General features: G+C 39.2%; 1 protein-coding gene across 1 annotated transcript; it reads right to left on the reverse strand.

The window, feature by feature from the left end:
• Positions 1–1,500: 1,500 nt before the first annotated feature.
• LOC306699311 (immunoglobulin-like domain-containing receptor 1) lies at positions 1,501–8,475 on the reverse strand. The gene is made up of 9 exons (XM_079163888.1): positions 8,262–8,475; positions 7,481–7,651; positions 6,545–6,694; positions 5,927–6,046; positions 5,592–5,738; positions 4,656–4,775; positions 4,335–4,516; positions 2,744–3,376; positions 1,501–2,590 (listed from the first exon to the last, which is right to left on the reverse strand). Exons 1-9 carry the CDS (start codon positions 8,305–8,307, stop codon positions 2,552–2,554), a joined length of 1,608 nt encoding a protein of 535 aa, XP_079020014.1. The 5' UTR covers positions 8,308–8,475; the 3' UTR covers positions 1,501–2,551.
• Positions 8,476–14,036: the final 5,561 nt, after the last annotated feature.

The raw sequence follows: 14,036 nt of genomic DNA on the forward strand, positions 1-14,036 counted from the left end.
TTAATTTGGACTGTTATTTGTGTGTGTTTTGTATAAACCTAAATTGAGTGAATTAAACACTGAATGCATTTGCATTTAATGTATTTTAATGTAATTTTTTCTTTTTTTTTTGAAGAGGTGAGCATTGAATGACAAAAACTAGCAGCTAAAACAGTCTGTTAGGCTGCAATCGTAGTACTAATCATTTTTACATAAACTGACCTCAGTGAAGATCAATTGTAAAAACTTGACTGTCTATTAAAGTCTGGTTAAATTAGGAGTAGTGATCTGAATTCATTGTGTCCTATAACATTTTTTGTGTCATATGATTGGTCACATTGTTGTTGAGTCTCAGGGGCGGGCCGTGCATTTTATACTTGGGCCTTCACTGCTGAAATACCACCTTATAACCACATGATGGCGCCACAGCTAGGGCTATTATTCGTTTCTTGGGCTGTAACTATATAACGTTAGGTATTTGTAATAAACCGTTCGGTACGAGGCTTACAAACCGAACAAAACGTTTGAATAATACTAGTGCATTCGGAAAATGCAGAAGCTTAAATTGTAGGAAATATAATGTTTCGGTCTGTGTGACCTCTGAACCGGAACAAAAACAGCTGTGCCCCGCAAATATTCCGGGAGGCTAGGCTAACTAGCTTAACGGAAATACAACAGCAGCAACACGCATTCTGCTACACACTCAAGGGCCATTCAGATATTAGATGTAAAAAAAACGAACCAGTTGACTTACCAAATGCTGATCACATCCTCTTTTCTTTGTTGACAAAGAGTTTAATCCCACAGTTAAATCCCAACTCACAAATCCGTTTATCTTCCAGTTTCAGCTATTGAGTGTTAAAAAACAAAGCTAGGTAAAAAAAAAAATGCAAAAAAAATCATAATTTCATTCATATCTTTCAATATGAACTCTCACTACTCGACTAAGCCTCTGCTGTAAATTTTGTTGACCAATCACAGCACAGAATCTCACTGTAGCGCTGCTGCTAATGCTGAAGTAGCTGTAGGCCTGCAGGCCGCTCTGGCGCGTCCAAGAATGTTAAACTAAAGATCTGATTGGTTGAAGACTATGCCAATCAACAATATCGTCCCCATTCACTTAAACTGCACATGGAGGCACTTGTGAGTCTGCAGGCCTGGGGCCTCTCTTCTTACCTAGAGACACAGAGGTGAAATCTGATTGGATAAAAGCTCTACTTAAAACAAGCTGCAGTGGAAGCAGAGCAACTGAGGAAGACAGTAGCTGTGCAATGAGAAAATAAGATAATGGGAAAAATATTTTTATCAATGATGATACATGTAGTGTATTTAAGAAAAAATATTAAATAGCTATAACTTTGGGATTCTGTTTAGGCCAGTAGAGAAGGCTTTGCAGGCCCTGACGGCCCACCACTGTTGAGTCTAAGCTAAAGCACATACTATTCTTTAGCTACTGGAATAATTTTTAAAAGTTGAAGTGGAATATTTATGAAGGACAAAAAAGTGTTAATCACATCAATAGACAGTTCTGTTGAACCGAAGGTAAAACGTTTATTTCAATACCCTAAATGAACACAAACTGACTGCACAGGGTAAAATAAAAAACATCAACGGAGGAGTCAACCACTTTAATGCATGTGGAAGTAATTTTTAGTTTGTGCCCAACAACCGTAATCTAAAAAGCAAAAAAACATGTTTTTGGGCCTGTAACATTGTGCACATTACTTTATTTGTTGTGTCAATACCATGTAAAATATTTATTTACACACAGTGTTTACAGTTATTTCTAAGCAAGTGTAAATACTTCTTCCATCTTATGTACAAAAAGGTTTAAAAACCACTGACACAGGCTAATGGCACACACCTTTTCCTTCAACACATATTACACGCTAGTCACTTCAAGATAAGAGCAATGAAAAAAAAATATTTACAAAAAGCTAAAAACTAATTCTAGAATTCACAAGAGTCTATTCATATTTATGTGGGTTTAAATAGTTCTAATATAACAATTATAATTTGTTTACTGGCCCTGTGTATTATTATAATTATATTTGTTCTGCACTTTAGGTTTAATGACTTTATCAAATATAAAAATTGTCTGTGTTCCTGCCAAACAAAGAGCTCTAAGAGGAGAAACAGCCATTACAAGGCACATATAAGAATAATTTTACAAGTATTTAGTGCCAATCTCGTCTGTAGATTTCTATTACACTGATGAACCAGCAGAGAGGAGGAATATTATCCCCAAAATCTGTTCAGTAGTAAAGACTTTCTTACATCATTATCTTAAAAAAACTAAAACATTTATAGGCTACCAAATAGGTTTCCATATTGGCATTAGCTTTGCAACCTTCACACTTTGAACACATTCAATCTCACATTTAATGAATCCTTCTGCCAGCTTTTCACTTATCAAAACCTGTGATGAAAGACTGGTTCATGATTCATTTTAAGTCCTAAAAATGTTGGCATTCAAAAGCTTACCAGTAGCCAGACAACAAGGCTCCCAGTTCTAGTGAGGTGTTCGTGTTTAATGAAACAGAGGTCGCAGGGCGTTTCCCAGCTGGAGGGCTCAGATGACGATGCTGGTGCCACTACGAGAACTCTTGTCCTGAGAGAGACATACTTTAGATTTACTTCACCCGCAATCAGCACAACTCAGATTCTTTTTTTATAATGACTGTGCGTTTGATTATGTGTGTGTTTGTCTTGATGTAAGCGCGTTGGTGTGGATGTATGTCAATTAAAGGAATGTGTGTCTTACAGAACGCTGGTTCCTCCGTGCTCCTGGCTTCTGTCCGGGTTCGTACTCCGAGTAGCTGGGAGGTTTGTCAACAAAGCCTCCACCTCCTCTCCTCCCTCCTCCTCTCCTGCTGCTGCCCTCATCATCCGAGCTCCAAGACCCTCCTCTGTTTCCTCTGGACCTGCTGTCAAACAGGTCATCCCTGGAGCGGGAGCGGGGGCGGTCCATGCCTCCTCTTGGCCCGCTGGGACGTCGCCCGTCCAGTGACTCCTCACTGTAGCTCCTGGGAAGGCCTCTAGACCGGGGGGGTGAGGGGTAACGCCTGCCCGCCGACCCTCGCTCGTCACGACGGCCGAAGCCGCTGCGGCTGCTCTCGCTGGAGCTCGGGGGCCGAGTCTTGGGTGCAGCGGGTTGGATTCTGCCCGCCGGCTGCTCTCTTATAGGTGGAAGTGTGATGACACGACGCTCTGTGGGGCCATCATCAAGGGCAGAGATCATGCTAGGAGGGCCGGGGGAAAATGGGGCGTTGACGGGCATGTGCTGGTTAGGGGGTGGCATCTGCTGCATGTTCTGCATGTTCTGCATGTGCTGCATGTGTTGCATGTGCTGCATGTGCTCCATGTGCTGCATGTGCTGGGGAGGAGGAGGCTGGGACTGATGAGAAGACGACACCAGAACAAGAAAAAGACAAATGAAAACCACCACTCGTACATTTCAGGGAAATTCACAGAAACACAAGAATTGTGCCCGAATTCAACACTACAGGCCCAGTTAATACTCCAAGTCTATTACACTAGAAATGCTGCACTTTACCATTTTGTACCAACAGGAAATGACATAATCAGTGCCCTGACAGATGTCAATCAAAACACAACACTTTTGCCAATTTCAGCTTTGCCAAATAAAAAAAAAAAAGAAAGAGAAAAAACAATTGTTGTACACAATTAGCTACTGAAATAAAATGTGAATCTTTAGAGGAAAGATAGAAGGCACAATTTCACACAGGAAATGGCATTTGTATAATAATTGTGGCTGTTTAGACCAACACCTATTAACTAAATTGATCATGAGACAACTCCAGTGGCTTACCGCCTCGGCTAATCCATTTCCTTGGGGAAAATTTTTTTAGAGGTATTTTTTTAATACCTAATAATAATAATAATAATAATAATAATAATAATAGTTCTGATTGAGCATAAACTGACCCCAATCCGACCATGACTTCCAACAGCCACCACATCTCTGGTTTCATCTTCTTACTTTGCAATGTTTTTTAACTTTTATCACATAAAATATCTAAAAATCACGACCGTAGAACTCGTTATTTTCTTCTTCTTTTTTTTTTGCAAAAACAAAAGCTTTGACAATAACTTGTTTGGTAGTTTGTGTGCAAAACAATCGTTTGATTCTCTTCAATAACTCAGCATGTACATTCTGTATTATGTAGTGTATTATCAGCCGCCAAAACGATACTAAAATTCTAAGTAAAGTAACAAGGAATGGCAGCAACTGTTTACAAACTGTTGTAACAGTTGTGAATGGCATTATGACAAAATAATCTGCTGCTCAACTGTTAACATAAACAGACTTGAGAACATGGGCGGTCACATACCTGTAGCAGAGGACTCGCCATGTCCATCCCCCTCACCTGGCTCTCCAGGTAATCGAGCATGTGATTGGAGTTGGCAGGGGTGTGTGCGCCGTGGACACTGGGAGTGGGCATGCTGTAAGCTGAAGACTGGGGAGGGGGGAGGGGCATGGGCTTCATCGGGAAGCTCTTCCCTGAAGTAGATCCTGGAGAGGTCAAAACATTTACAAAAGAAAAGGGATTTATTTGGAGACATTTGTGGATGAATACCCGCCTACGGTCTAACGGTATTAAAGCCACAGTTTGCTCATTAAGTGCTGTGTAACATGATGCATGTGTGTGTACCTGAGTAGAGCAGCGGGTTCATCTGGGAGGCGTGGCTCATTGGTCCATATATCGGCTGTCCTCCCATCCAGGGTTGCATGGCCTTCTCAGCATCCTTCATCATACGATGCTGCATCACCGCTGAAAGACGAGTACAGCACATTCTTTAATATTCAACAATACAGGAAGGTCCTCACTAAGTATAAAGGCTGTTTTTTATGACATGTTTTCAAGGACTTGCATATTTTATGAACAACAAATGTGGTATAACTAACACCAAAGAGATTTCCGAAGCATACAATAAGGTCCCAGCCAACACTGACTGCGGTTTACACGAGAACAGTAAGAATACCAACTTGCGGAGATGAGGTTATTAAAAGGTAACCCACCACAATGCTCATTCACTTGTTATTGTTTGTCCTAAAGTCAGTTAACATTACACAGGATTGCAGTCAAAGCGCAGAAACGGTTTTGACGATTTAACTTGATGGGATAAGTTCACATTTCTTCAAGTCTGTCTCAAAACAATACTCACATGCCCTTTTGCACTGTGCATTGAGAGAGTTATTGGTCACTGAAATCATTTCTCTTGTCCATACTAGCCCTGACATGATTTCAATGGATGTGATGGGGGCTTAATGTACATTGCACACAGACAATGCATATTTTACAAACTTTGAACCAATATTTTTCAAACACATTTCAGACCTTTTCCTAAATTCTTTTGAATTTTTTTCCAACATTTATCTAATATTTTTTAGACAGTCCCTTAAATGCATGAAACAAGTTCACACTATCTGCTTTTTCCCTCCCAAGTTGCCTCATCCTTTGTCTTCTGTGTTTTTCTGACAATATAGGTTGTAGATTCAATCAGCAGCCCACTCCCATGTTTTGTACGTGGGAGCATCCATAAGGCACCAACAAGGAGAGTTTTCTAAATGGTGCTCGGCTCTCTACCTTTTTCAGGACAGCAGCATTGCTGTGGGCAGCAGGGACAGCGAACATAGCAGCAGCATCTCTGAGGGCAGCATTGGCAGCAGCAGATACAGAACAGGATGATCAGCAGGAGGGCTCCGATGATGATGAACAACACCGTTAACCAGTCTGAGAGGGGAGGGCAAGAAAGAGCTCTTGTTAACACGTATTTCTGTCCCTGACTTTGTTATAGCTCCAAATAGCATCCTATAATGCCACAGACATTTAGGTTTAAACAAATCAATAGAAGAAGTTGTGGAAATTGTGCGGGGCTGCAATAAAATCAGTGAGTGAAATTTTTTCTTTTTGTTTCTTACTGTAAACGATGAGTTTGATTTCTTTGTCAGAGTCTCCGGTCGTGTCTCCAGCAGCATCGACAGAGCAGAAGTACATCCCGTTGTCGTGCCACATTACCTCAGTGATCACCAGGTCAGCGTCTGTGCAAACACAGAGAGATACCTCCATTTAAACTGTGGTCAGCAAACTAATTCTCTCCTCCTACTGAGACAGAGCCACGAGCTAAACAATTATTTAGAACTATTTCCAACATCAATTAATTTGTGGGTTATTTTCTCAATCATTAATGAGCTGTTTGGTGTATAAAATCTCTGATATAGTGGAAAATGCCTGTCACTATTTTACCAAATGTGACAGGATTTCTAATTTCTCTGACCAACAAACACTAAAACATATTTACTGAACTAAAATAAAGGACTAAGAAAATCATAAACAACGGAAATGAAGGAGTTTTTTTTACATAAAATACCTAAATGGATTATCAAAGTTGTTACAGATACAGTTTGTCAATCTACTAATCGATTAGTCAACATATCATTTTGGCTGTATTTTGAAGAAGGAACAGCCAAATAAAAAGTGTCTCAAGACTTGACACAACTGGGTTGAGCCTGACGCCAATAGTGTCTGAATGGACTCACTATTTTGGATGGTGATCTTGCGTTCGCGGTACTCTGGCCCCAGCGTCTGCTCGTTGTTCCCTCTCTTCTGGATCACTGTGCGCAGCGTCCGCTGGCGGTCTGGACAGTCATTCGCTGGGTCCTGTCCCAACTGTAGTGCAGACTGGTACGCTGCAAAATCAGAGGCAAAGTTCCCATTAACACATTCTTACCTGTATGATTGGTTGATGCATCACTTTGGTCCAGACTGAAATATCTCAATGAATTACTGGACAGACTGAGTTTAAACAGACATGCATGATCCCCAGACAATAAATCCTGACTTTGGGGATACCCAGACTTTTCGGAAAACTTGCAAAAGCAATGAAATTCCTGTCAGCCTCAGCTGTGTACTTTGCGTTTAGTGCAAATAAGCACTACATCACCATTGAATGATTCAAGGATTTTATTTGTACCTTAAAAAAAAAAGAAAATTAATGTGAACCCATCGTTTCATTTCCAACATGCCTTATCTGCTTTTATATTTTATATTACTGTTGAGTATTTGACTTTGCATTGTATTAATTATCTAATTATATTTCACGGCAGTCTAGAAATGTTTTTGCTCCTGGTTCAACCATGTAAAGCACTTTGTAACTTTGTCTTGAAAAGTGCCTTATTGTTTATTATTATTATTATTTGTCATATACACAAGCGTGATGTGTCATGAAATGCAGTGTGGCAAACCCATTAAGGCTGCACTAAAAATAAGAAATATGGAGTAAAAAACATGTACATGTTAAAAAAAAGATCCCAACTGTCACTAAACAAAATAAAATGTGTGTGCATATTGTGACTACATATTTGAAGTTATTCATTCTGGCATTGATGGATGTTCAGAGTGAACATGAGATTATTCACATACATTATGTCTCCGTTTCATGTAGCCTCTCCAAGATGTATGCGGTCTACAGTTACCTGAGGAGTAGTATTCCAGTACGGGGTCCTTGCAGAAGGACTTGAACCTCCAGGTGACCAGAACATCTTGGATGTTTGCAGAGGTGGAGTAGTCACAGCGGAGGGTGACTGCAGCAAACAGGGTTGTGCTGCGCTCCTGCTCAGGAACAGTCACCTGAATACACACGGACACTGTTGGCAGGGAAAGCAAACGGACGGTTAGAGACAGCAGTTTGTGTATTTGTGCAACAAGGCTATCTCATGTGCCGAATAAAAGAAACATGTCCAGTTAGAGAGACAGCTTGTGTGTTGCCAAAAGTCAAGGAGAAAAAGTGTGGTCAGACTGAAACAATGTGTGTGAGGGTTTCTCTCAACCTAGGAGTTCATTTTCAAAGTGGCAGAACCAGAAAAACAGGTGACGCAGACAAAAGGCACAGGAAATGGCTTCGAGTGAAACTACCAGCCAAACATTGAGAAGATGGAATGAAACCTGTTGAGTAAATCTGTCTCTAAATATGGACAGGCCACAGTGACTCTTAAATAACATCTTCAAACTCATAGATATCAGTAACGTTCTCTAAATTAAAAGGAAATGATCATACAAAATCTTCAACTCAAAAAACAACAACTATTTTCTATTTTCAACATTTAGACCAACTATCTTTGTGTCACATAAACAAACACTGTCATGTGACCGATACCTCCAGTTTGGTTCGTTTCAGTCAAAATGTTGACAACGTTCAAGTCATAAACGGGTTTAATCGAAGAGCACGAGGACGAAATGTAAAAGAATGGAAATTACCTTTCAGAAGCGACAGCAGGAAGATCACGGTAGCTAATCTCCGCATGATGACAAAAAAACCCTCCGGCTCTGAATATAAAGTGGGAAGCAAAACTATCCGCGAATGATACAATAAAAAATACTAAAAAGAAAAAGATCGAAAACACACAAACAGAGTGTCTGTATTCTAACTAAAAAGTGAAACACAACTGTTCATTGTGTCTTCCTGAACTGTGTGTTTGCGGTAAATACCTGAACCATCTCTGGCCACACCCCGAAACAGGTGAATTCATCCGCACCTCTGTGACGCAATCACCTGCATCGAAATCCCCCCCCCCCCAACAAAAGAACAGGGCCCTATTCCTCGTAGGTGGTTCAACTAAGTCGATCAAATGTCCTATTATCCAGCTTAAATTAACTCGATGATTGACATCAGGCTATCTCGGTTCCTCAAAGGCTGATCCGCGCTCAAACAGTCTCGTTAATTTGAACCAGATGTCAGTCATCAGGATCGTTGCGCGTGTCCGTCCTACTTCAAAAGGGGGAAGCGTCGATCACCGAAACCATGATTTTCTAACAGTACAACGGCAAATAAACGCAAAGAAAGAGCCTCTTTTTACTCCGCTGATGAGCAGGAGATGATCATGAACGCATATGAGGAATTCAAGAACATAATCATGGCGAAATCTAACGCTGCGAGGGCTAGACGAGAAGCATGGCAAAATATCGCAGACGTCATTAAATGCGCAAGTGTTGGGAAAATGTATAGGTTAATTTTAAGTGCCTCATCACCTCAATCAATCAGATGATATTTCTTTAAATGTGCCTGCTGGCAGTAGGCTTAATGGAATGCATCATCCAATGAGATCTATAGCGAAAATAATTATATCAACTCTTTCAGAATAAGTAGATAAAAACAAGCCCAAAGAGTATCTAACTGATACCAATTAATAGATACTTATGAGGATATATGTAGGTGTATGCACGTATGTATCATGTACTATATATATATATGTGTGTATATACATGTATGTGTAGATTACCATATAGAATAGGAGTTTGAATATGTGTGTGCGAATCTGTGTATGGGCGGATCAGTGTATTATTCATAATAAGCAGTAAAAATAAATTGTGTGTAATTCTCTCTATTCGTATCATGAGTCCACCTTAATCATGTTCTACAACAATGATATCTATGGTGTACTAATAATACTGTCATATCATTATGAGTGCTTTCAACCATCATGTAGTTCAACCAGCCATCAAGAGGACACGGGAGCAAGTAAAAACTAAGCACACAAACATTATTTAGAATGGTGATCAATACAACATGTGCCATGGTGATGTAATGAACACATCCATAAGTTCTTAATCGCCAAATAAACTTTATGAACAGCACGGCATGCAGCGGCTTTCCCGATGTTCTCTGCATCACCGACACTGTACAAACATGAAGCACTCGCAAAACAGCACGAGGCTGTGATACAGTCTGTGAGACAGTAGATGGCGTGTGGTGTTCAATGTACGGCTCGAGAAGGTCTTTAAATAAATGATTCCTTGTCGGCAGAATCGATAGCGCTCGTACAGGAAGTCATCAGTGATGTGATAACGGATCTTGGCGATCTCGAAGAACTCTCTCCCTATAAAACGCTAATCTGACTGATATCGCTTCCTCATCGATGGATCTCTGAGGAAGGGAGCTGACACTTTTCCCCGGGGGAGTGGCAGTTTATCCAGCGGATCTAGCTCAAGCCTGCTCTGGAGCAGGTTCAGGCTTATGGATGTGTTGCTATGGTGATTTTCCAAACTTGCTTCGAGGAACCGAAAAGCCTCACTTATGTAATCTCATCCTGAAAATTATCCGGCTAACTCAGTTAGCCACGTACGAGGAATAGGGCCCAGGAGTGAGTGTCTGCGAATGCTAATTTAGAACTATAATACATAAAGGTGTTATTCTCATAGGGATACTGTAAATATGTGTCTCGTGCCGACTGTCTTAATGTTATGTATATTCAAATTTCATTATTCAACTTCATCATAATATTGGGATTTATACTGTAAGGATGTGTGACTGATACTCTTTAAGATTATTTATCTAATGATGGTATCACTGTCCTTCCATACAGATATATTTACTCAACTAAATAAAAGTATTACATATGATAATATTGATTTTATGGCATAGTAAAATACCTTTCTTATTGTGTTACTATTAGACACAACAGACGGTTTAAATGTTCTTCATTCAGTCAACACTCTGGTGTAAAACCACTAGATGGCAGGCTAAACTTGTTTTGAATCTGAGAGCTGGATATTCATGTTTGTGTGTTTTATGTTGAAGCTCAACTCTTGAATCCTCTACAGATTAAACTATAAAACCAGGCTGTTTATTCCATGGAGGAAAAACGCTTTTAAAACGTGTCTTCCTTCATAAAAGTCTGGGACTGTTTGTGCTGAAGTGTTTTCCGAGTCCTTCAAATGGTTGAAGATTGTTTTCCCCCAGAGCACACCCACTCTGCACCTGCAGCCCTTCACAGCTTCTTTATTTTCCTGGAAACTCCTGCCAAAGATCCGGTCTGTGTTTCCTACTCGTTCCCCCTTACACCTCCTTCTGCTGCATTGCATCATTGCTATGCATTTCATTTTATAATGTAAACTTGAAATCACTTAAACTTAAAACTAACACATATATACCAGCATTAAATTAGCTTTAGCACTATGCCAGTTAATTTAAATCCTCATGCACAGCAGCTACTGAGCCTGAAGTCACATGCGGTCTGTTAAAGGACATTTCCAAATTAAAGTGATCAAAATGACTGAAAAGTTGATATTAACACACATATGTGTTGAGTTACAGTCAATAAAACTATGTTTCTATGGGGTAAAAGAAGTGGCTGCACTGATGTGAACGGCGATGGAAAGTAACATAGTACATTTAGTTAAGAACTGTACTTAAAAAACAAATTTCTGAGGTACTTTTACTTTAATTACCGTATTTCCATTTCCTACTATTTTCAACATTTCAGAGGCAAATATTGTACTATTTACTCCTCATTAATCTATCAGCTGTAGTTTCTCTGCAGAATTAAATTATTCATACTAAATATAATCAACACATACATTATGATATATCAAAATAATCTGACCAGCAGCATGAAGGAATTAAGATAAACCCACCTTTATTAGCTGCAACATTAAAGTGATGCTTACGCATCAATAATCTAATTATATCATATGTATATATATATATATATATATTCTTAAATGGCTTGTTTTGAATGAGCACTTTAACTTTTGCTACTTGAAGGATATTTTCATGCTATTAGTCTTACTTGATAAGATTTTATATTCACAACAGTGGCATTTATAGGCATTGCTACTTATACTCAGGTAAATAATCTGAGTACTATTCCCACCACTCAAGCATATGTAAAGTTCTTTTCCAAATGTAACATAATTTTGTTGTATTTATTAAGAGTATGACGCTTTAAAACTCAAATGATCCGCTTCTTTATCAGGACTGTGTGTGTTTGCTTTGATCTGATTTGATTGACAGCGGCCAAAAAAAACACCAACTGTCATCAGATTCTGATTTCAATATTGCTAAAATGTATGCACTTCAGTACCTACACAAAGACAAACACAGCTTTTACTCTATGGTGCGTGGTGATGTCATATTTCCCGGCTGACCCCAGGAGGAAGTTGCTCCACAGCATTCCTGACATACCCTCGAGCTGTGAGTGGTCACCGTCTGAACCGATCCCTCCCATCACAAACACGCAGTGAAGGAGGCTCAGATGAACACACATCTCTCTCTCACAGAAAGGACAACACACAAAACCAAAACAATGAGTGCTTTTCTGTGAATGTAATCAAATGAATTCCTCAAGCAGTGTTTTAGTATCATCTCATCGTCCCTGTAGTGGTTGAAGAAGCACTCACATCTTGTGCTTGAGTAAGAGAAGCTATTAGTTCTTTCTTAAGTAGAGAAACAGATTTACTATTAGCAACTTTTGCTGTTGAGTTAAAAACACGTCATCTCCAGAATGTAATATTCCTTTATGTTTAATTTAAACTACTTTACACATTGTGAGTATTTACATTAAAAAACAATATATTATGTAAATTCTTTATCTCCAAAGTAACTTGTAATTATGACTCAAAGAAGTACAAAGTAGCAGAACAAAAGTCTTAATACTCAAGTACAACTGTAGCAGACTCATACTGAGGTAAAGTACATATATAGTAGTATAGATGAATAAGTGCACTAACCATACCACATATCATATATATTCAACCTAATAAGCAGATGAAAACATCCTAAAAATAAAGAACAATAAGCTAAAATAAAACCTGGTTTTCATTATTTCTGCGATGGAGAGATGAACACTTTTGGTCTTTATGTTTGTGTTACGCCAATAAATAAATGTTATGGAGAGAAAAGTTGTCGTAACATATTATTTATGTTGATGACAAAACAACTGCGCAAAAGACAGGCAGTCTGCGATTACAACAATGAACAAAGACATGAGTCATACTCAATTACACATTGTCTCCTTTACAGAAAAGTAAAGAGTCATCTCTCTCACACACACACACACACACACACACACACACACACAGTTGTCAGTACCAGACAGCAGAACATACGATGGAAGAAAACTTAAACACTGACTTTTCTCAAAAAACAACAAGATAATGGCAGGAATAATAAAATACTTTTTGGTGTAATGTTAGAACAAAAGACGTAAAAAGTCAGGAGGCAAATGTGTGTTCTGCATGTGTTTGTGTGACTGTTGATAACGTATGAAGGTGTTGGTTTAGCTGTTGACTCAGCAGTGATAAGAAAAGGCTGAATTACAGTTATCAAATCAGAGGCACTTCATCTTATGTACACAGTCACACTGGTAAGCCTAAACAAACATAATCATTTACAAATGACATCTATCATATCACACCACACTCAGAAATAGGTCCAGTTTACATATAAAAATGTCTTCATACTGTAGTAAAAAAAAAGATCTTGCGACAGGCAAGTGGCAGTTACAAAAACATACAACATGTTATCAGGTTTTAGTCCCTCGGAGAAAATAGTTACTTTGTGCAAACTAACATGTTTTAATAGAAGATGAAGAGACATACAGAGAGGAGACAAAACAATGTTACTGCTTCATGAATAAGGAACGTAGTATAAAGAAGTAACTGCGCTGCAACAAATGTGGGTCGTATTGGGTCAGCCTGCAGCATTAGTCCAGACCCTCCGTTTGCTATTCTCATTAACTTATCAAATATATTTCTGACTGGCACTCCTACAGTTTGGGGACACACATTTGCGTGTAAAGTAACAGTAAAAATGTGCAGTTTGTAGGGAGTTGGCGACACCTAGCGTTGAAGTTACAGATTGCAACCTAACTGAAACTTCTCCCGTGTGCCAAGCGTGTTCGAAGAACGATGGTGGCCCAACACAAACACCTGTGTGGGCCAATCTAGAGCCAATGCTTGGTTTGTCCGTTCTGAGCTACTGTAGAAACCTGGCGTCTGGCTCCGTGAAGAGGACACCTTTGTATGTAGATACAAACGGCTCATTCTAAGGTAACAAAAACACAATGATTCTTATTTTCAGGTGATTTATACACTAAAGAAAACATACTGATTACTGAAATATTATATTATATTTCTGCCAATAGATTCCTCTGAATGCTACTGCTCCTTTAATAGATATGTTGGCCACATGGGGGCAGTAGAAGAAGCTGTAAACACACCTGTTAAAATTAAAAACATCAAAAAATATATATG

Source organism: Pholis gunnellus, assembly GCF_910591455.1.
Source record: "Pholis gunnellus genome assembly, chromosome: 1".
Classification (NCBI taxonomy): Eukaryota; Metazoa; Chordata; class Actinopteri; order Perciformes; family Pholidae; genus Pholis; species Pholis gunnellus.